The following is a 24,780-nucleotide window of genomic DNA, read 5'->3' as shown; positions in this document are numbered from 1 at the left end:
GTCCCTCAGAAAACTCTGCACAACCAAATTGAGCACATGTGCCAGACATGGGATGTGAGTGAGGTTGCCAAGGGCCAAAGCTGCCACCAGATTTCGGCCATTGTCACACACTACCATGCCTGGCTGGAGATTCGCTGGCAGTAACCACACATCGCTCTCCTGCTTTATGGCATTCCAGAGCTCCTGCGCTGTGTGGCTTCGATGCCCCAATGAAACTAGTTTCAAGACGGCCTGCTGACGTTTGGCCACGGCTGTGCTCATGTCGGTCATAGGTAAACGTTCACGGGTCCATGTGGGGGTGGACTGTGACGGATCCTGCAGAGAGGAATCAGAGGAACTGGTGTAAGAGGAGGAGTCGATGCGTACAGACTGGATTCCTGCAATCCTTGGAGTGGGCAGGACACGTCCTGCGCCACTCGCACGATCTGTACCTGGCTCAACAACATTAACCCAATGGGCAGTGAGGGAAACATATCGCCCCTGTCCATGCTGACTGGTCCACGCATCGGTGGTGAGGTGGACCTTGCTACTGACGGCGTTCAGTAGCGCATGTTTTATGTTTGCCTCAACATGCCTGTGCAGGGCAGGGACAGCCTGCCTGCTGAAGTAAAAGCGGCTGGGCACCTTGTACTGTGGGACTGCCAATGCCATCAAGTCACGGAAGCTGTCAGTCTCCACCAGCCTGAACGAGAGCATTTCCAGGGACAACAGTTTGGCAATGCCTGCATTCAGAGCCTGTGCTCGGGGGTGGTTGGCCGAGAATGCCCGCCTTTTCTCCCATGCCTGTACTACCGATGGCTGTAGAGTAGACTGGGAGTGTGAGGATGACTGGGAAGGTGGTGCTGTGGGTGGAATTACACAAGGTCTCTGGGAGGAAGCCAAACCAGCTGTGCGTGAGCTGGAGGAAGAGGCAACACGAGCTGAAGAGGTGGTAGCTGCCGCTGTTGGTTGGCCTACATCTTCAGTGTGTTTCTGTAACTCCACCGCGTGCCTGGTCCGCACATGTTTCCACATATTTGTGGTATTGAGGTTGCTGACATTTTTCCCTCTTTTTACTTTATGATGACACAGCTTGCATTTGACAAAACAAATGTCATCTGCAACTGTGTCAAAAAAGGACCAGGCACTGCAAGTCTTGGGAGCGCCCTTTTTGGCTTTGGAAAGAGACAGGCTCCTAACGGGTGCCAAAGTGGAGGCTACAGGCTCCGCAGTCTTCCCCCTCCCTCTCCCTCTTTGGCCCGTAAGAGGAAGCTCTTCCTCTGAGCTGCTCCCACCACCTTCCTGTTCCTCACGCCACGATGGGTCAAGGACCTCATCATCTCCACTACCCTCTGCCACCAACTGCTCCTCCTGGGTAGTCTCAGCAGCACAGTACGCACGAGAAAGCGGCACCTGAGTTTCATCATCAGATGCGTACTGCGCTGTGGTCACCGGAGGCACTGGCCCACCTGCCTCTTCAGAGTCAGAGAGATAAAGCTTTTGGGCATCACTGCACACTGCCTCTTCTTCCATTTCTCCAATGCTGCTTGGCTGGCCCCCTGTTTCCAAGCCAAGAGATTCAGAGAACAGAAGTAGAGACGGCTCCTGTCCTGGGCTCTCTGACTGCCTGGCCAATTTGGCAGGTGGTGAAGAGACAGATGGCTGCTCTCCAGTGCTCTGTGCCTGAGAGGATGTGGCACTAACTGAAGTCGATGCCGAGGCGTTAGCTGCCATCCACCCGACAACGGCTTCAATTTGGTCTTCACGCAGCAGCGGTGCACGGCGCTCTCCGACAAAGCTGCGCATGAAGGACTGTTCCCTGCTGAAACTGAGTGACGACGAGTCACCGGCGCCCGCAGCAGGCACAGAATCACCACGTCCTCTCCCTGCTCCTCTCCCTGCTCCGCGCCCACGCCCACGTGCCTTACTCCCTGCCCTCTTCATCTTGGTTGACAGATAAAGATAAGCAGAAAAGTACTAAGGCCTTAGTGTGCTTATTCCTGTAATGCTCCTCCTAACAGGTGTAAGAAACACTAATGTTGTAAATTGTGGACTAAACTTTATTATTTTTCAAATGTGGCCTACACAAGTGTAAGTTGTGTTTGGTGAACTTAACCTTTTTTTTGGTGCAGATCGGGCTACAGAGCTAGTTTAAATCACACAGAGACCGTGCAGACAGCCGTAAACGGCGCTGCAAGGCCAAGAAACCCTCCTCTAGGTTATCCTATATAGTGTTTTTCCACTATTTAGCTGGATACAAGTGGAAAGACACTAATAGGAATTTTTTTTTTCAAATTTTAAACTGGCTGCACTATTTGAAAAAAAGGAAATTGTTTTTCAAGGTATGAGGCAGTAACGCACCCTGAGCTGAATCCAACCGGCTATGGCTGCACACAGACTACAGGGCGAGCTGCGCTCACACAGAGACCGTGCAGACAGCCGTAAACGGCGCTGCAAGGCCCCCAAAAAAACCTCTAGGTTATCCTATGTAGTGTTTTTCCACAATTGAGCTGGAGACTGGTGGAAAGACACTAATAGGATTTTTTTTTTTTTTCAAATTTTAAACAGGCTGCACTATTTGAAAAAAAGGAAAATTTTTCTCAAGGTATGAGCCAGTAACGAACCCTGAGCTGAATCCAACCGGCTATGGCTGCACACAGACTACAGGGCGAGCTGGGCTCACACGGAGACCGTGCAGACAGCCGTAAACGGCACTGCAAGGCCAAAAAACCCTCCTCTAGGTTATCCTATATAGTGTTTTTCCACTATTTAGCTGGATACGAGTGGAAAGACACTAATAGGAATTTTTTTTTTCAAATTTTAAACAGGCTGCACTATTTGAAAAAAAGGAAAATTTTTCTCAAGGTATGAGCCAGTAACGAACCCTGAGCTGAATCCAACCGGCTATGGCTGCACACAGACTACAGGGCGAGCTGGGCTCACACGGAGACCGTGCAGACAGCCGTAAACGGCGCTGCAAGGCCCAAAAACCCCCCTCTAGGTTATCCTATGTAGTGTTTTTCCACAATAGAGCTGGAGACTGGTGGAAAAACACTAATAGGAAATTTGAGAAAAAATGTGCAGCAGGCTGCACTAAGAGCAAAAAAGAACAACTGTGTGAGGCAGTGTGAACCCCCCCTGAGCTGAATACAACCGGGTATATGGCTGCACACAGACTACAGAGTGAGCTGCACACACACACACACACAGAGACCTTGCAGAACGCTGTTAAAACAGCGCTGCAAGGCAAGAGCAAGGTGAACAGTGAAGAACACACAGCGTTTTGCTTAATTAGCCTTTGGAAAGGAAAATAAAGCAATTAGCTAGCTCAACTGGCCCTCAGTTAGAACACAGCGTCCTGTCCCTAACTGAAATCACAGCAGAGTGAGCGCAAAATGGCGGCAGCGCTTTTTTATAGTGCAGAGTGACATCATTTCAGCAGCCAATCCCAGCCTTGCCAGTACTTACATGCCCACCATGCTAAACAGGATGTGCCCACACTTTCATTCATTCCTCATTGGCTGCTGCGTTCAATTTGAATTCTGGGAACTTCCGATTCCGGTATCCGATACGCGGGAAGTATCGGAATTCAGTATCGGAATTCCGATACCGCAAATATCGGCCGATACCCGATACTTGCGGTATCGGAATGCTCAACACTAGTCAGGAATCCATGCTATTTCACACTCCACTCATATGCCACCACTTTCTCTTTTGCTTCTCTCAAAGCAGCAATGCACCTTACTATAAGGCTATGTGCACACGTTGCGGATTTACACAGAAAAATGCCATAGATAAGATAGGTGACGTGAAGCAGAATTACCATTATGTGAATGATAAACAGTTATGTCCATAAATATTGGAGCAGTTCATAGATAGCATGGTGGCTCAGTGGATAGCATTGCAGCGCTGGAGTCCTGAGTTCAAATCCCACCAAGGACAACATCTGCAAGGAGTTTGTATGTTCTCGTGTTTGCGTGGGTTTCCTCCGGGTAATTCGGTTTCCTCACACATTAGAAAGACATACTGATAGGGAATTTAGATTGTGAGCCTCATCAGGGGACAGCAATGATAATGTGTGCAAACTGTAAAGCGCTGCGGAATATGTTAGCGCTATATAAAGATTATTATTTGTTATTATAGATAAGGAGTGTGAATGTTTTATTGTCCTTTTATTGGGGTCTGGTTCTATGTTATGATGACCCCACAAGGTCTGGGGAGCAAATTCCTTAGTTGATGTAAAAAGACATAAATCCATGCAACACATTCATTCCTGTACTGAGAGTGTCAAAGGTCATCATCAGCTTATATTCCCAGACTCTTCTGTCTCTCTGAGATTTGAAGTTACCTTTTAATACAAGTAATTTCATGTCCATAATGCTATGATCTGGGAGACAAAAATGTATTGCCACATGTAGATCCATTATTTTTTCTTTTATTGTACAGCGATGAGAGTTCATCCTTGTTCTCAGTTTCTGCCCTGTCTCCCCCACATACAGACCCCCAGTTGGACATTTAGTACAAATTATTAACCCTGCTGTTCTGTTCGGTCTGGGGAGACCTATTTTGAACTTTGGTATTTTTTGGGGTGTTCAAGATGCGGTTCTGAAACTTGTGGTTGATTGACTTAAATGAGGATGGGTCGGTCGGCCACGGGTTTCAGAGCCGCATCTTGAATATTTTAAAGAATATTGAAGTTCAAAGTCGGTCATTTTTGACCAACAGAACAGCAGGGTTAAGTACACCACATTAGATACGATGCAGCTGAAAGTACCTGGTATCTTGTAGTCCTGATGTGAATTGGGGATCTTTATCTTGTCTGTGGTCATAATAAATGGGCAGGTTTTAAATTTTTTCTGGTTGCAAGGAAAGGTTCCTGCAGCTGTTGGAGAGGACAGGAAACTTCTGACAATGATACTTCTTAGATTTGGGGGCTGCCTAAAACACAGTAGTGGGGGTCTGGAAAAATGGATTGTAAGCGGGCATCTTTTTATAGTAAAAATTGTCATTTTCGTAAAGCTCCACTTAGCACCTCCAGATTTGGATTGTAGGTGACTACTAGAGGCACCCGATTCTTTTCTTCTTTAGCTTTGTAATGTAGCAGGTGATTCCTTGATATTCTAGTTGATCTTGTAATTTGGTTTTGAATTGTTCTTGGATGGTAGCCCTGATTCAAAAAGGTCTTTCTGAGGTGACCAATGTGTTCTTCCCTATCCATGGGTTGGAACATATACGATTGTATCTGATGGCTTGGCTGTAGACAATAGAGTTTTTTTTATGTATTTTGGATGGAAACTGTCCCATTTAAGGTATGTTGGGCGGTCAATTGGCTTCTGATACAGGGATGTTTCTATTTCATTGTTCTACAGCTTAATGATGGTGTCCAAAAAGTTAATTTCAGTGCAGCAGTAGTTGAGTGTTAAGTTGATGGTAGGATGAAATTGATTAAACTGTTCATGGAACGTCTTTAGCTATGGCTCAGACTCCATCCAGATGATTAAAATATCATCAATGTAACGGTAGTAGGCCAGGGTCCTGATGGGACATGAGGACAAAAAGTCACTTTCAACCTTTGCCATGAAAAGATTTGCATACTGTGGGGCCATTTTACTTCCCATTGCTCTGCCAGTCTCCTGTAGATATATCTTGTTGTCAAATTCAAAGTAATTGTGTGTGAATGTAAAACCTGTCCGTTTATAATGACCACGGACAAGTTAAAGATCCCCAATTCACATCAGGAATACAAGATTCCAGGTACTTTCAGCTGCGACACTTCTAATGTGGTGTACTTAATTATTTGTACTAAATGTCCAACTGGGGGCCTATATGTAGGGGAGACAGGGCAGAAACTGAGAACAAGGATGAACTCTCATCGCCATACAATAAGAGAAAAAAGAATGGATCTACCTGTGGCAATTTTTGTCTCCCCGATCATAGCATTATGGACATGAAATTACTTGTACTAAAAAGTAGCTTCAAATCTCAGAGAGACAGAAGAGTCTGAAAATATAAGCTGATGATGACCTTTGACACTCTCAGTGCAGGAATGAATGTGTCGCATGGATTTATGTCTTTTAACATCAACTAAGGAATTTGTTCTTCAGACTGTGTGGGGTCATTATAGCATAGAACCAGACCCCAATCAGAGGACAATAAAACATTCACACTCCTTATCTATGAACTGTTCTGATATTTATGGACATAACTGTTTATCACTCACATAATGGTAATTCTGCTTCACGTCAACTATCTTATCTATGGCATTATTTATGTGATTCTTCAGAATTTCTATTAGTCTGTGCCTGATGAAGAGAACGGAGTAGTCTCGAAAGCTTGTAATTTGTTACCATCTTTTCAGTTAGCCATTAAAAACTATCAACCACTGAAGACTCTCAATTCTAAATATCCTCCTAAAGCCCAGTCATTCAGGAGGGGGGTGAGACTGGGTCACGCCTGGGACCTTGGTGACTCAAGGGAGTCCAGAAATTAACACGACATCAGCTGATGTCAGAAGCCGCTGTGATGTGGATTGAACGAGCTACCATAGCACCGCTCACAGACAAAAATGGCAACATAAGGTATTTACAAAAATACCTATTTAAAAGGTTTAAAGTAATGGATGGAATATACATTGCCGTGGATCACCCCTTTAATCAATTTCCTCTGCTCCAGTGCTGAGTCTCAGTTGTGCATTATTGTCTGCAGTCCTGATATCAACTAAGTAGCACCGTAGCCAAACATTGAGCTCAGAAACTGTGCCTGAGAAGACACATGAACCTCTCAGAGTCACAGAGATGTCTGATTGGCTGCAACACAGTCAACTATCAGTGCTGTAGACTTTAACAGACCCCAAGAGCAGCGGAAGAGACTCAGAGATGGACCGGGGGAGGGTGAGTAAAGTTTAGTTTGTGTTTTGGAAAGAAAATCTCATAAAAAGTAAGTTTTTTTAAAACTGAAAACCATTTTCATGCAAGATATGATCTTAAAGGGGTATTCTCAAGTTGTGTCTTGAGTAGTTCAGAGCAATGCAATCTCCTTACAGCTGGGTTTCTAGTGGGGTGGGCTCTCCTCTCACTGTGACAGCTTTGGTGAATAGTAATACTTTAATATTAGTAGAACTATAAAGCTCTGCATGAGTTCTGCTATAACACATTCAGCTATCAATGGTTAGCTCTGATTATACACTTTACACATAGAGATAGAGAAGAAGAATTTGAAGAATTACAAAGGTTAGGACAGGGCGAACAGAGAACTGTGATTTGGAGACCTGCTGTGAAAGCTACTATGCTGATGATTTATTATTGCATTTCTTCAGAAGATGAGAGGAAAGGGAGCAGCTAACTGTTGTATAGAAATCAATTGGCTGGAGAGAGGTGTCTAGTATGTTAGGAGTTCCTCTCTTGGAATGTAAATACTGCATACTGTGCCAAGCACTAAAGGTCTGGCTCCATGGAAACAAGCTGTACACTATTAAAGATAAAAGCTCTCATTGCATCACAATTATAGCAGATAGAAAAAGCAAGTCAGCTGCAAACTTTTATGCTGTCTAACAAATTAAAGGAATTTAAGAACACTCCTTCAATAAAAAGTGTATCTTAGGACTGTTTTTTTACGTACGTGTTCTATCTTTATATCTCATGGATAGAAATTGTATCTATTATAATCTATATAGCCATTCACATGTCCATTTTTTTTACGGACCTTGTTCCCACAAAAATTCACAGAGATTTCTGTTTTGCAAGATCTCAATATTCAAAGTAAACAAGCACGGTTTACTCTTTTATATATTAATGCTATTTGATGTTTTATTCGTTATGAGCACATTTCACTTAGTGCTCCATATAAGATATGTCCGCCATGCTGATCGCTCTGTACAGTTAGCTGCAGGAGTCTGACATATTCACAGCCAAGCTCGTCCTGTAACTGCTAGATATCTTGGTCTGCCAAACATTACAGCATATCATATCCTGCCTGAGGTGGGGTCTGATAAGCTTTGGTCAGTTAAGGACTGACAAGATAGACTACCGGCAGTATTTCCCAAACTCCAGTCCTCTTGGACGCCAAAAGGTCATGTTTTCAGGATTTCCATAGTGCTGCACAAGTGAGAGAACTCCTGATACTCCCATCACCTGTGCAATACTAAGGAAATCCTGAAAACATGACCTGTTGGGGTCCGTGAGGACTGAAGTTTGGGAAACAATTACAGTATACAGACCAAAGAAGACAAATATTCGTTATCCCATGCATTCATGTCTGTTTTTAGCTTATATGGATAATTACTGTCCCAATAGTCCATGCTATATCTTGTAAGGCAATACCCAACAATATATGGAACTACAGGTAAATAGTACCTGTGATAGGGATACCTGCAAACAAGACTAGCAGTAACAACCCTGAAGCTGCGTAGCAATGCAGGAATAACTTGCTATGACATGAAACATGAGAGCACGCATAAGAAAAAATACATATATTAATATAAGAAATACAAAGCTAGGGATACCAGCAGCAGTTGATTTGGGAATAGAGCTGGGTGGCACGTTTTCTCATTAGCTGGGCTGGTGCAATGTCATCACTGCAGCATGGTTAATCAAAAGCCGCTAGAGGAATCCCAGAGGATAACAAATTCACGAGCCTCCCATTCAACAGCAAAAGACTACCAATCTGGCCAAAGGATCGGAGTCTCAAGAATCGATCTGCCCAACTCTAGTCATGAGCATTACAACTCTCATCTTACATCCTTCTCCCAGCATAGTTCTTCCATCCCTTGTTTCTGTCCTGTGTTTCACTTTCATTCCTTCTGTGTTACTGTGCATAATTGAACATTCTTTTAACAGTATGGTCCCGCTACCCCTTATACTTCATTTCATCCGTTTCTGTCTCTATGTCAGAAGTCACATATAGAGCTCCGGACAGTCTTCCTTTCCTTCATTCTGTGATCCGACAGCCCTCCCCATTGCCTCTTGCACAAGCCTTTGATTACAGAGAGAAGACTAAGAAGCACTCATTGCATTTACTGAGTGTGGAGGGCTAAATTCAATCTCAGCACAGTCGTTAAAGATATGACCTGTAAGGCCTCATTCAGACATAAGTGAGTAACTTACGTGTTCTATCTTTGATTTACACATATAGAACATATTCCCATTATAATCTATTGAGTTGATCACATGTCCATATTTATTGCAGGCCGTGTGCTCACAAAAAAATACAAGAGACATGTCCATTTTTGGTAGGAGACAAATCAAAATTACCCCTACCTGTCTATAGGTCCATAAAAATCACTAATATTGCATGTATGGCATCAGTGGAAATGTGCCCGTGATCAAAAGGGGTGTCCACTTCTTGGACAACCTCTTCTAAATTAATATGTATCCTTCAAGTAAAGTAATAACACCTTTACTTACCACCAGTGCTGGTGATGTTCCAGTGGTGTCGGCACTGGCTCTCCTGAAGCTCTTGTGACATTGTTATGTCACTCGACCAATCAGTGACCACTTCACAGTCCCCTCCTTCGGACGTAAGTGACACCTATAGCAAGTGATGAACTTTGCCTGCCTTCTCACTTCCATCAGACGTCTAATATGTCTGAAAGAGGAGAGAGTGAAGTGGCCGCCGATTGGCCATAGAGATTGGGTTATATAACAATGTCATGCAAGTCCTGGGTGAGCCAGTGACAACACCGCTGGAACAGCGCTGATACCGGAGGTGAATATAAGTGCTATTATTTTACTTGGTTGAAACATAGGGATTGAGAAGGCGTTGTCTAAGTAGGGGACAGCCCCTTTAACATGAAATGTAATGAAATGTATAGGATAAGCTTTGTGTTTTATTTATGTATTTATTAGTCTGTGAAAGTCCCTGGTAAAAACTGATACTGACAAATCACTGAAGAAACTCAAATCCAAAACACTGATGAATAACAGTCCATGTTTTTACATATAAGAAAAAACATGGACGTCTGAATGAGCCCTAGGCCTCAGTATTGATAAGAAAGTTGAGCTTCCCTGAACGCTTAGTAAAAATAAAAACTGTAATAATCCATTTATACTAGAAAACCGGTGGCACTAAACGATTGCCAATCTGTTACTTGTTTACCAATCGACAATCGTTTAGTAGCCTGTTTGCGCATGTAGACCACAGCTCAGATGCAGAGTGAACAATCTATAATAGAGTGTTCAGTGTGCATAGTCTGCAATTGTTCTTGATTAGTGATGAGCGAGTGTACTCGTTGCTTGTTTTCCCGAGCACGCTTGGGTGGTCTCCCAGTGTTTGATAATGTTCGGAGATTAAGTTTTCATCGCCTCAGCTGAATTATTTACAGCTACTAGCCAGGCTGAGTACATGTGGGGGCTGCCTGGTTGCTAGGGAATCCTCACATGTAATCAAGTAAATTATTCAGCTGTTGCGATGAAAACTTAATCTCCGAACACTAACAAATACTCGGAGGTCACCCAAGCGTGCTCAGGAAAACCCGAGCAATGAGTATACTCGCTCACCACTAAAGTCAGATTTGTTCGCTCCTCTTCACCCCACATAAAAAAGTCATCATACAACTACTCATATTGCTACTGTACAAGTACCACAAAAAGGGAATAAATACCATTGTATAATGACCATATATTACCACCACATAGTGTCTGAGTATAACCACCATTCTGTTACTGAACAAGTTCTACTATATCAATAAGACCAGTGTATACCAATAATACCACATACAAGGAATGAATAGCACCACACCATGATCAGACCACATATTATCACCATATAGTAACTGAATAATACCACAATACTGATCATCATTAACAAAAACACAGTACGAGCACTAATACTACCACCAGTGACATCATACACCAGGGCTCTGTAGATCATGTAATCTCTATATGATAAATCTACGGTTTTACTTGCACTGCCTCTAACTTAACTCATTCCATTTTTTCTTTTTTTTCATATGGCACAGACTGTTATGACTTCTTCCACTCGTCTCCACAGAAAGTAACACACATACATCTATAATTGATCAATTCTACAGCAAACTCCACACTGTTTTTCCCACTCTTACACTGCACCAGAGGAAGAAGAAAATTTCAATAGTACCACCCTGGTGCACAACACAATAACAATACCTCCTTTTTTTCTCCCAAGTCAACAGTATTGGAGGGGAAATAAAATCTTATAATAGTGTTATCTCCCTTTATGACCTTTGCAGTAGAAATGCCCCCCTCTGGGGATCTCAAATAATAATGCATATGTAATCCACATGCAATAGTAAAATTCCTCTTTATAATCCCATACAATAGTAATGTCTGTCTTTGCGCTCAGATAAAATAGTAATGCCCCTTCCCCAGTGGCAACAATACAACAGTAATGTACACCATTTCTGCCTCCATACAGTGATAGTCCACCTTTTATGTCTCAGTACAGTTGGATCATCTCATATTGTGGCTTCATCAATTAATAATAAATAATATATGGGTCACACTGGCGAAAATTATTAATGTTCCCCATTGTGGAGCTGTAAGGGGTTACAAGGACTGATGCGCGCCCTCATCCCTTTAGTTACGTTCTGGTTCAATGTGATGTATTAGTACTGTATGTGCCTCGTCTAGTACTGTGTATATTATAGTATATGTGATAAGTGTATATTTTGTTTTAGCTGCTTTTGCACTTTGTAAATTGTTTCAGTATAGGGAAAGTGCAGAGACCATTTCTGGCCAATAGATGGGGGCATTATAGTGGACATAGTATAGATAGGAGGTACATATATTAAGTAGTGAATATAGGAGGGATCTGTTGTATGGGTAAGCCAGGAATATTTTGTGATAGTAGAGAGAGGGCCAGGGAGCACAGACAGTCCAGAAGGGCTTAATGCTTGGGACAGCACAGTGACCCCATAACATTAATAAGGGAGAAGCCCTGCTATCCACGGCCAGTAGGCCAAAATAGCAGCAGAGATAGCAGTGACAGCAGTAGTAGGAATTGGAGCCGCAGGAGAAGTCACAGCAGTACCAAAGGGCAGGTTGCAAACCATGTGGCAAATCATCGCATAGGCTGATGCCCTCAGATCCGGGTGAAATGGCTGAGGGAAATGCAGAGAGTCTGAACAGTAAGGACGCTGAGGAACCTTATGATATGGTCTGACCCAGGCACATGCTGTGTGACAAGGAGAAAAGTACAGGGAAAGAGGAAGAAATGTGTAGTGTGGAATCTATTGTTGAAGCTGTGACGAACATGGATGTGCTGCGAAAACACGAGAGTAAACTTTTGCATTTGAAGTTTGAAATGGATTCTGTGTCTATATATGCAACAATGGCAGCAGCGGACCTTCAGCCAGCCCGATGGGACCCTGATGGTGCAGAAGGTGAATCGGAAGGTATGCTGCAGAGGGGACACTATATTCATGTGACGGGAGACCGGGCATGTTAAGTATAGAAACTCAGCCACGACTGCGGCCCTTGCCCTCCCTCACAGAGCAATAGTGTACCCCACTCTGGTCTCCAAACAGTGATATTAGCCCCATACAGTGATAATGTTCTCCAATTGGCATCCTACAGTGATTATATTCCCCACTTGCTACATAAACTAATAACTTATGTTCCTCATTCTGGCTCCCAAACAGTAATTATGTCCCTCATCTTATAATAATGTCTACCATAATGGTGTCCATCATGTAATAATGTCCCTCATCCTGGCCCTAACCCTGTAATATTGTCCCCCATCCTATAATATTGTCACCCATTGTGGCCCCTTAATTCAATTACCTACCCAATCCTTAACCCTTTCTTTAATAAAGACACCCATCTTGGCCCCTCTATTTACTAACATTTCTTGTCCTGCCACCGAGTGTTAAATAATGTCCCCCATCCTGGTCCCCATTCTGTAATAATTCAACACATTTAGTATATATATATACGATATATATATACGGTATATATATATATATATATATATATATATATATACAGTATATATTTATATTCTTCTTACCTGTCTCTACTCCCACAACTTGCAGTGTCCTCTTCCTCTGTAAAATGTTCAGAGAGGGCAGAGCATAGTGGTGATGTCATGTGCCGCCCGTAAAGGGTATTCCGATATGAGTGTATATAGCCATTTTGGTGCAGGGAGACGGCTAGCTTAGAGAAAATACCCACCGATTGACCACCGAGAGCCCGTGAGCTAGAGAGGAGGAACTGCTGTATTTTCTCTAAGCTAGCTATGTACCCTAACGTAGCGTGAGGTCCCCTGAAGAGTCTACACATTGACGAAACGCGTCGGGACGTACAGGGATGGTTAGGGCTATTTGACAAAAGGGTCAGCTGTGGACTGCCCTTGTAAGGGCGGGAGTAATTTGGGGTCAGGGCCGCAATAGCCTATACAGGGCACAATAGGGCAAGAGGACCTCATCTCTCCCAGCTTGCAGAGCGGTTACTTGGAGGGGAAGAATCATTGATCGTCACCAGAGCTGTTAATGGGTGAGATCTTTCCAATTTACCTGTTTTGTGTGTAAAAACTGTGGGTATGTGTGTAACTACCCAAATAAGCTAGTACACATAGAGACTGTGATTTTCGTAACTTAAATGTCGCACATGACAAAAAGTCCTTTTATACAGTCTAGAAATGCATATGATTTGATATCTAATCTTAATGTGGTTTAAAATTGGAACTGGTCATAATCATATCAGATAGGGTCCTGTTTATTTGTATTCAGGATTCCTATGGTGTCTGGTCCGATTGGACATGCATAGTCAAGTGCTTGTGGATTTCGCACTTGAACACAGTTTTTAATGGGTAGTTTTTTTAAAAGGTTGAAATAAAAGTTATCTTTTATATTTTGTTCTCTCTGTGCTACTGGCTATCTGCAATATATTTCAAATAAATGTTCATCCTATGACACACATCACACTTAAATAGGCATCAGCGTGCCCCCTTCCCACAGGCTAAGTAGCAGTCACATTCTCTGTGACCACGATGATTATGCCCCTTATAGGAAGGCTTATTCATGATAATCTTGCAGAAATGGACTTGCAAGCTAGAAATGGACCTGAAGCCTCAGTGAAGATAAAGACTGCAAGTTACACTTCACTCAGAAACAGCGTGGAGAATGGTTTTATAGCAATCCTTTGTGCCCCTGAGAGAAATAACCGGTGGCACTAATAACTGTGAATGGTGGTCAATGGTGCTGCTTCATCCAGCGATCCTGATGTCTGCTGTGCTGGCCGCTCTGTGTGATTCATTTTTGATGATCACAGCATCATCTAAATCTCCCAATCCCTGATTAATTTCCCAATCCCCTGAAGGAATTTTGCTCAATTTGAGCATCTGTGCTTAATTTTTGGCACACATTTTTACTATTTTTTTACTCGAATCGCCTGTGTGTTTGTCCTGTAGCCACCCTGCTCTTATCAGTATTGAATAGAAAAGAAGAAAAAAAAGCCTGGAGGGTTCTGGGAAAGGAATAGATACAGTAGGTAATGTGCTAATGTGTATATCACATGTTAATAGAAGAATGACTCTTGGTGTTGATGGGGGTCAACTGAGATAACTAATAACTAGATTCTCGCGGAGCTCGGTTTGCCTGAAGATCCTCATAGTATAACCCCTGGCAAAAATTATGGAATCACCGGCCTTGGAGGATGTTCAGTCAGTTGCTTAATTTTGTAGAAAAAAAGCAGATCACAGACATGGCACAAAACTAAAGTCATTTCAAATGGCAACTTTTTGGTTTTAAGAAACACTAAAAGAAATCAAGAATAAAATATGTGGTAGTCAGTAATGGTTACTTTTTGTAACCAAGCATAAGGCCTCTTTCAGACGTCCAGATAGTTCCAGAGAAATCGGTACCGGAATTATCCGTGTCCGTGTGTCTGTGTGCTCACGTAGCACATCAGTGTGGCACACGTGCGGCATCCGTGTGCCGCCCGTGTGCCGCCTGAGGTCCACACAGACCGTGCAGGAGAGACAGCGCTACACTAAGCGCTGTCCCCCCTGTGTGGTGCTGAAGCCGCATTCATCTCTTCTCCCCCGCAGGAGAGAAGAGATGAAAGGTCAAGTTTTTGTTTTTTTATGTTAAAAATAAAGTGCTGGTGAGCTCCCGCCTCCCAACCCCCGTGCGCCGCCCGGCCCATTGCATAGAAATACTCACCTAGCTCCCACGATGTCTCCTCTCTCCTCTCAGCGCTGGCAGCTTCTCCTGTGTGAGCGGTCACGTGGTCCCGTTCATTACAGTGAGGAATATGCGCATATTCCCCACTGTAATGAGCGGGACCACGTGACCGCTCACACAGGGCCTGCTGCCGGCGCTGAGAGGAGACATCGCTGGAGCTTGGAGCTGGGTGAGTATTTCCTGGCAAGCGGGGGGGGGGCACACAGGGGATGGGAGGCGGGAGGGGACGCACAAACTTTATTTTTAAGGGGAAGGAAAAAAAAAAGATTATTCATTCCTTCTTGCCAGCGAACGCTGCTGGGAAGATGGGATGAATTCTGGATTCAGCACCACACGTGGGGGGGGGGGACAGCACTTAATTGTAGCGCTGTCTCTCCTGCAGGCAGTATGTGCACACAGAGGAGAGTGCACACTGTTCTCCGTGTGCACGTGTGCGGCACGTATTGCGGTAGGTGCTGCCGGTGAAAAACGGACATGTCTCCGTGTTTTCAACACGGACACACGGTCCGTGAAAACATGGAGACATGTGCACTACATGTGTCAGTGTCTCCGGTACGTGAGAAAACTGTCACTATACGTACCGGAGACACTGACGTGTGAAAGAGGCCTAAGGGAAACATTTTGGAATCACTCAATTCTGAGGAAAAAAATATGGAATCACTCAATTCTGAGGAAAAAAAATTATGGAATCATGAAAAACAAACAAACAAAAAAACACTCCAACACATCACTAGTATTTTGTTGCACCACCTCTGGCTTTTATAACAGCTTGCAGTCTCTGAGGCATGGACTTAATGAGTGTCAGACAGTACTCTTCATCAATCTGGCTCCAACTTTCTCTGATTGCTGTTGCCAGATCAGCTTTGCAGGTTGGAGCCTTGTCATGGACCATTTTCTTCAACTTCCACCAAAGATTTTCAATTGGATTGAGATCCGGACTATTTGCAGGCCATGACATTGACCTTATGTGTCTTTTTTCAAGGAATGTTTTCTCAGTTTTTGCTCTATGGCAGGATGCATTATCATCTTGAAAAATGATTTCATCATCCCCAAACATTCTTTCAGTTGATGGGATAAGAAAAGTGTCCAAAATATCAACATACACTTGTGCATTTATTGAAGATGTAATGACAGCCATCTCCCCAGTGCCTTTACGCCCCATATCATCAATGACTGTGGAAATTTGCATGTTCTCTTCAGGCAGGCATCTTTATAAATCTCATGGGAATGGCACCAAACAAAAGTTCCAGCATCATCACCTTGCCCAATACAAATTCGCAATTCATCATTGAATATGACTTTCACCCAGTCATCCACAGTCCACGATTGCTTTTCCTTAGCCCAATGTTACCTTGTTTTTATCTGTTTAGGTGTTAATGATGGCTTTCGCTTAGCTTTCCTGTATGTAAATCCCATTTCCTTTAGGCAGTGTCTTACAGTTCGGTCACAGACGTTGACTCCAGTTTCCACCCATTTGTTCCTCATTTGTTTTGTTGTGCATTTCCTGTTTTGGAGACATTGCTTTAAGTTTCTTGTCTTGATGTTTTGATGTCTTCCTTGGTCTACCAGTATGTTTGCCTTTAACAACCTTCCCATGTTGTTTGTATTTGGTCCAGATTTTAGATACAGCTGATTGTGAACAACCAACATCTTTTGCAATATTGCATGATGATTTACCCTTTTTTTTAAGAGTTTGATAATCCACTCCTTTGTTTCAATTGACATCTCTCGTGTTGGAGCCATGATTCATGTCAGTCCACTTGGTGCAACAGCTCTCCAAGGTGTGATCACTCCTTTTTAGATGCAGACTAACGAGCAGATCTAATTTGATGCAGGTGTTATTTTTGGGTATGAAAATTTACAGGGTGATTCCATAATTTTTTCCTCAGAATTGAGTGATTCCATAATTTTTTCCCCTATGCTTGGTTAAAAAAAGTAACCATTACTGACGACCACATTTTTTGTTCTTGATTTCTTTTAGTGTTTCTTAAAGCCACAACTTTGCCATTTGAAATGACTTTAGTTTTGTGCCATGTCTGTGATCTGCTTTTTTTCTACAAAATTAAGCAACTGAATGAATATCTTCCAAGGCCAGTGTTTTTATAATTTTTGCCAGGGGTTGCAGATAGATAGATAGGTAGATGAATCATATTCAGTAGATTCACATTGTTTGGGTAGCACTGTTCTAAAGGATCTGTTCTTTAAAATCTGCAGTATATCAATTTTCTGCAAAATTTCTTTGTAATTATTAACCATTGTAATGAATAAGGAAAAATGCAAGGCAAATCTGTCAAAATTGCGGCAAACACATGCAGATTTGCTGCAGAAAATCCACAGAAAGTCTAATACATCTGCATTTACCAAAACAGTCATTTCGCAAAGAAATACAAAAAGCACATCGCTCTGCATACAACTGTTATGGAGCCCAGTAAACTGAACGTTTTTGTTCTGTGAACCTTAAAATACCCTTCTCTCCTCCTGAGGGCTCATTCAGATGTCAGTGAATTTTCTTGTGTGAGAAAATCAATCCAAGCTTCATCAAAGTTTCTTTTTATCCAAGTTTGGGCAGAGTGTCAGCTTTCACCACCAAAAGAGTTTGGGCGCGTTTCATAAGTTTTATCCAAAGGGGAAAAAAAATGATGGAGGTTTGTCAAGCTTCTCCTATCAAACACTCCATGATAAACAGACAGCACATGGATGGCATCTGCTTTTTTAATGGATTCAGAGACTTGCATTGATGATTTTGATCTCATACTCGGATCAATATCGGACAAGTCTTACTGCTTTTGTGTGGACCACTCGGTCCAAGGAAAAAATAATTAGGACATGTAAACAGCCCTAGAGACTATCGTATGTACAAACGCTATCCATGAAAAATAAGGACAGCGCTCGTACTAGAAAACTGTTGTCAGAATGAGCCCTTAGTAATAGTCCTGCCCTCCTTTCTTTAAACATTTAGGAATGAAGGTGTGGGGAGTGACATTTCTAAAAATCTAAATGACATTTACTCTAAGTTATTAAGATGCCTAAAATTCTGCAAGTAAAAATGCATGCACTTAAGTAAAAACATAAACAGGTTTACGGGTTTCCGTATTCTTGAACATTGTATCACATCTTATAGTATGTAACATGATCTCCATTAAATGTCAAGTTGGTGGTATCTGTTATGCATTTAAGCTGGAACTTCATTATTGTTTCTATTACACTACCCTCTTCAACATTGAGATTCCAGCACTAACAATGAAAAGTCATGGCATTATGGAAATTACAGGATCAATAGACATGTTAATGATAATCAAATGATTGAAAAACGGAAGCAACATTTTCAAAAAATCTAAACTTATTTATTATAGGGCATTAGTGCTATGCAGAGAAATAAACGTACTTACATTACATCAAAGAGGTTATTAATGGCTGTGTGAAGAATTTTCTGCCACGCTAAATGTACGTGGGCATGCAAATGGTCAATATCCACTGCTGGCAGATCCCTTTGCAAATACCGACAAATGATGTTCGTGTTGTGCACGATGGATCACAAGTTAAGAGATGCAAGCAGGCACTGACAGCACGTTTAGGCCGTGAAGCTACACACAGTATAATCTGCAACATACAGCCAGGCAGAGGCATATCTAGGGGGCGGGGGCAGCCGGGGCATGTACCCCGGGCGCAGCTGACAGGGGGGCGTAGTCGGGCCGCCTAATGCTGCATCTGCATTGTCTCCCACGGCGGCTGCATTCTGCCGCCCCCCGGACTGGGAGTCAGCTATTCTCTGTGCCGACTGTCAAGCTGACAGCTGGCACAGAGAAGCTGCAGCGCGCCGGCTACCCAGGGATCAATTGTACATGCATTTTACAGAAGCGAGTACAATTGAGGCTCTGAATACCGGGTCAGAGCGACACGAGCACCGTGATCATGTCATGTGATCACGCTGCTGACGTCACCCGCCGGCGCTGCAGAGCCAGAGACACAAAACGGAGTTAAGTGCTCCAGTGGAGCTGAAGACACCGAAGGTGCAGGGGGGAGAGATTTAATATGAGTGGGGATAGAGGGATTTATTGTGGGGGGATTTAATGTGAGTGGGAATGGGGGGATTTATTGTGTGGGTTGAGAATTTGAGTGGGGATGCGGGGATTTATTGTGTGAGGGGAGAATTTGAGTGGGGATGAGGGGATTTATTGTGTGGGGGGAGAATTTGGGTGAGGATGCGGGGATTTATTGTGTAGGTTGAGAATTTGAGTGGGGATGGGGGGATTTAGTGTGTGAGGGAAGAATTTGAGTGGGGATGGGGGGATTTATTGTGTAGGGGAGAATTTGGTTGGGGATGGGGGATTTATTGTGGTGAGAGATTTAATGTGAGTGGGGATGGGGGATTTATTGTGGGGGGGAGAATTTGAGTGGGGATGGGGATTTATTCTGAGGGGCAATTGGAGTGGGGATGGGGGATTTAATGTGTGTGGGGATTTCACGTGTGTGTGGGGGATATTTGTCATCGGGATGGTGGATTTAATGTATGGGGGGAGATTTGGAGTGAGGATGGGGGATTTAATGTGTGGGGGGAGATTTGGAGTGGAGATGGGGTTTTTTATTGTGTGTGTGTGGAGATTTGGAGTGGGGATGGGGGGATTTAATGTGTGGGGGAGATTTGAGGACAGAAAATGAAGAGCAAAGGGGGAGATGGTGGCATGTATAAGGAAACAGTACAGGGGAATGGGGGCATGTATGAGGAAACAGTACGGGGGAATGAGGAGCATGTATGAGGAAACAGTACAGGAGAATCGGGGTATGTATGAGGAAACGGTATGGGGAAATGGGGGGCCTGTATGAGGAAACAGTACTGGGAAGGGGGGGCATATATGAGGAAACAGTATTGGGAATGGGGCATGTACGAGGAAACAGAATTGGGGAATGGGGGTGTGTGTGAGGAAACAGTACAGGGGAATGGGGTGCATATATGATGAAACAGTATAGGAGAATGGGGGCATGTATGAGGAAACAATACTGGAGAATGGGGGCATGTATGAGGAAACGGGATGGGGCATGCATGAGAAAACAGTACAGGGGAAACGGGGGCATGTATGAGGAGACAGTACAGGGGAATGGGGTATGTATGAGGAAACAGTACGGGGGAATGGGGGGCATGTATGAGGAAACCGTACGGGGGAATGTGGGCATGTATGAGAAAACAGTATGGGGGAATGGGGGGCATGCATGAGGAAACAGTACGAGGGGCATGTATGAGGAAACAGTACGAGGGGCATGTATGAGGAAATAGTACGAGGGGCATGTATGAGGAAACAATACAGGGGAATTGGGGACATGTATGAGGAAACAGTACGGGGGAATGGGGTCATGTATGAGGAAACAGGATGGGGGAATAGGGGGCATGTATGAGGAACCAGTATGAGGGGCATGTATGGGGAAACAGTACGAGGGGCATGTATGAGGAAACAGTACTGGAGAATGGGGGCCATGTATGAGGAAACAGTACAGAAACATGGGGGCATGTATGAGGAAACAGTATGGGGGAATGGGGGGCATGTATGAGGAAACAGTACAGGGGAATGGGGGCATGTATGAGGAAACAGTACAGGGGAATGGGGGCATGCATGAGGAAACAGTACAGGGGAATGGGGGGCATGTATGAGGAAACAGTACAAGGGAATGGAGGCATGTATGAGGAAACAGTACAGGGGAATGGGGGCATGTACGAGGAAACAGTACAGGGGAATGGGGGCATGTACGAGGAAACAGTACAGGGCAATGGGGGGCATGTACAAGGAAACAGTACAGGGGAATGGGGGCATGTACGAGGAAACAGTATGGGGGGATGGGTGCAGCCAGTATGGGGAGCGAACAGGGGAATAGGGGAATGTATGCGGACACAGCATGAGAATCGATGTGAAAAATGTATGGACAGAGTACAGGGAGTGAGGGTGGTGGGATGTGTGCAGACACAGTATAGGTAGTCAGGTGAGCAGGCAGTATAGAAAGTGAGGGGGTAAATCTATGAGGAGACAGTATAGTGAACAGGGGGGATGTGTGAGGAGACAGTATGGGGGGAGAAAAGTGAGTGGGCACAAAATAGAAGCTGAGTAGTGGGGGCATAGCATGGAGTGACAGTGTAAGGGCACAGCCAGGAGGGGACAGTATGCCAAGGAGGGTGAGTGTGATGAGAGTACAGTATAAATAATGTTCCCTATAGGGGGGCACAGTTTGAGAGGACAGTGTGAAGAGGGGGACCGGTATGGAAAGGAGAGGTGTGAAGAGCATGTACCATAGGAGGGACAGTGTGGGGGTCATATTTTGTGCAGACAATATAGCGAGGGGCAAATTTTTTATTCAGGAGCATTATAATGATACTTCTATCTTTAAAGGCATCATATGGAGATTTTCTGCAAAAGAGCAGAGAAGATGGAAGTCTGCATAGATGGCTGTGCATAAGAAAGCATCATGGGGTCTGGACAAGATGAAGAAAAGAAAGAGAATGACTCCAGAGACGACATCATCTATAAGGTACCTGGATGTCAATGTTATTTGTGATACTAATTCTCATGTTCTTATTTATGTTTGGAGCATTAAAAGGGGAAGTCCAGGTTTGTAATGAGTCTGCAGTCATTGTGACTGCAGACTTCTGAGTTCTCACAGTGCGCACTGCACGCTGTCAGGATTATCTCGTGCTGGCGATTTACATACATCTGGTCACTTGCTGACTAGACATGTGTGGCCTCCGTCAATGAAAATGAACTGAGTGAGGCCGGGCACGTCTAGTCGGAATGTGGTCAGAAGTATGCAAATCACATACTTGTGCTGACATGACTGTCCACCGGCAAGGGAGAATCTTAAAAATGTGCAGTGCATTAGTTGTGAGAATTCAGAAGCCTGCAAAGTCAGCTTTCAGCTCTGTAGGTTCCAGTAGTCATCACATGGACACTTCACTCATATGCGACTTTCATACTCGTGGTCCTGTGACATCGAGCTTCTCTTCTGCTTCTCTCAGTTTTTCACTGAACATTGAGAGCATTAGGGAGAGGAGCTTGTTGGTACATGACTAAGTGTGCAAATCGCATATGTCCTTGAGGAAGGGGGGAGGGTCACCAAACTGAATTCTTGCCTCGGGTGCCAGAAACCCTAGATATACCTCTGCAGCCAGGCATTATTGTGTTGAAAATGCCTTCTTGGACATTTTGAGAAAATGGCCGTACCATTGGTTTGGATTAAATCAATATATTGCCGAGATGTTAGTGTACCTGAAAAATGACTAATAGGGTCCAGCTATCTTATGCCATCCCATACCATTATCCAAGGAGCAGTAAGCTTTTGCATGACATTAGGATATGGGCCAGATATCCTGCTGCAGATGTTTTCATTGGCCATCGGCTACTGCTTTCAAACACCATCATGATGCAGAGCAAGATGTAGGTTGGAATGGAGATCTACCCTCTTCATCTATCCTTTTCTCTTGGACACAAGGATAATCATGATTGATCTGGAGTTCATGTGGCCAACACCATAAAGAGGCCTTCAGAAGGGAGCGTCACACCGTTTGCTCATAATCGAATTTCGTATTCCAAAATGTTTTTAACATCACAACACCAGGCTGCATATTTTTCGAGCTACTGTGAGCGGCTTGCATGGTTTAACCATATTACACTGACCTACAGCATCTACAGACTTGACTCCCATTGAGCACATTTGGGAAATCATTGGTCAGCAATTGTAAAAGGAGAAGCCAGCAGCAGATCTTGATGATTTAATGCCCAAGTGAATTCAGCATGGCAGAACATTCCTCAGACAACAAATAATAATCTCATTTATAGCATGTGAGCGCGTGCAAGTGCATGTATTTGTGCGTGTGGCATTCATACTGAGAGAAAAATGAAATGTTTTGAAAAGTTATTTCGTCTTTTTCATTAACAAATCTATAGATTCTGTGATTTCCATTATTACACAACTTTTCCTTGTTGGTAGTGCAATTTCAATGTTGAGGAGCGTGTAAAGGAAAACCATGAGGCAGATGTGGACAGTCACCATTTTTGAGTTTGCATTAACACTAAATTATGTTTAAATTTTTTGTTTTCTGTCTTAATAGCTGGTTCAATGTATGAGACCCTGGAAGATTCTTACAACATGAATCGCAACAGTACAGGCAATAATTATGCAAAATACACATGGGGTTATCCGGTAAGTTTGCGAGTAAGTTATAAACTAATTAAAATAGAATGTCATAGGTGTTTTCCTGCAGAACTTTTTTTATGTCATCTTGTGATGTTGAGTTGGCACCATTTTGGGCACATTGTTAGGCGTTGGGATTATGGCGCTGCACAGGGGAAATCCCAAGCCATGTCTTCTGCGGTCTCCCATTCTCTCTCAGCTGCAGAGGACCCTGCTCAGCAGAGACGTTGGTCCCAGCGTCTTGCTCAGGCTAATGCTGTGCATCTTGTTGCCGCTCCTGGGACTAAATCCTGCTTTTGTCCTTCTGAGCATGCCTGTGAGACGACCGCTCATTGGTGGTCGGAGTTCACATGCCCAGGTCCTCAATCAGCTCAGATTGGCCCACTAACAAGGTCCTTGCAGACTGCAGCTATAAAAGGATCTCACGGCAGTACCGCTGTGAGCTAGTATAGCCTAAAATCGTGGTGTGTGTGCAAGCGTGTATGTTTCTGGTGATAGCTCCTAATTATCCCCTACGGCCATTTTGCACGCTAGGTGCTTCGACGGGTCCAGCATCTGGACCCGTCGAAGCACCTAGCGTGCGAAACGGCCGTCGTCCAAGCTCCAATACCGCACCCTCCTGCTTACCTGATGTCCTGACGGATGTATGTATTTCCTCATTTTCTCCATTAAAGTTCACGTCTTCCACTGCTATATCGGGCCGCATATTTTCTCTTCACTGTTCATATGGACTCTTGGTTCAAATTCTGTATGCAGAGCACCGCTAACCCCTAGCATAACGTGACGCCTGACGGCTGGGATTCCGTTTCTAGTCCTGTTCATTTGATATTGTATCGCTCTAGTGCCGTCCTTTTCCATATACTCTTAGCGGCTATGCATGCTACAGTTTGCATCATTTGCATTTATTTTATGTCATTTTTATTTTTTGCATGTAGTATTTGTTACCCCTATGTGATTCCTAAACTTATATCAAACAATATCAAACAATCTTTTTTTTTTTGCTTTTGACCTATTTTCCAACCTAAACAGGACAACATGACACTAAAATTGCTCCAAAATGTCATAAAATCACTGCACAAAAGTACTGGAGTACATTTCTACATTTTGCTACTCCAATCTCTGCCCTCAACAACAAACATAAAAAAGAAAAAAAAACAGGTGAAGGAATAAAATAGACTGCAAAATTTAAGAATTAGGCACAAATAAAATATTTAAAAACAGGCACCTGCCCCCCTTCCTTCCCAAAAAATAGATGAAAATAGATATAATGTTTTAATTTTTGCACCTATTATTTAAATTAGTTTAGTTGATGTTTTTCATTGAGTTTTCGTTTGCATTTTTTTAACATGCGTTTTTACAGCGTTTTTGATGCTGCATTTTTTGTCTCTTTTTGATGTGTCATGCTTTGTTTTGATACTTCCTAATATTTGGTTTTGACAAAAAATGTATTTATATATCATACTTAGGTGTGG

At 43.5% G+C, this 24,780-nt stretch overlaps 1 protein-coding gene across 1 annotated transcript in view; it reads left to right on the top strand.

Annotated features, from left to right (window-relative positions):
* PKP1 (plakophilin 1) overlaps positions 1–24,780 on the top strand; it is a 184,789-nt gene that overhangs the window by 20,677 nt on the left and 139,332 nt on the right. The window contains exon 2 of the mRNA XM_069756477.1: positions 23,226–23,317. Within this exon, the coding sequence (XP_069612578.1) occupies positions 23,226–23,317 (92 nt within the window). The remainder of the gene's footprint in view (positions 1–23,225; positions 23,318–24,780) is intronic.

The sequence above is a fragment of the Ranitomeya imitator genome, chromosome 3 (genome assembly GCF_032444005.1).
Source record: "Ranitomeya imitator isolate aRanImi1 chromosome 3, aRanImi1.pri, whole genome shotgun sequence".
In the NCBI taxonomy this organism is placed as follows: domain Eukaryota; kingdom Metazoa; phylum Chordata; class Amphibia; order Anura; family Dendrobatidae; genus Ranitomeya; species Ranitomeya imitator.
This window is presented reverse-complemented; position numbering and strand designations above follow the sequence as displayed.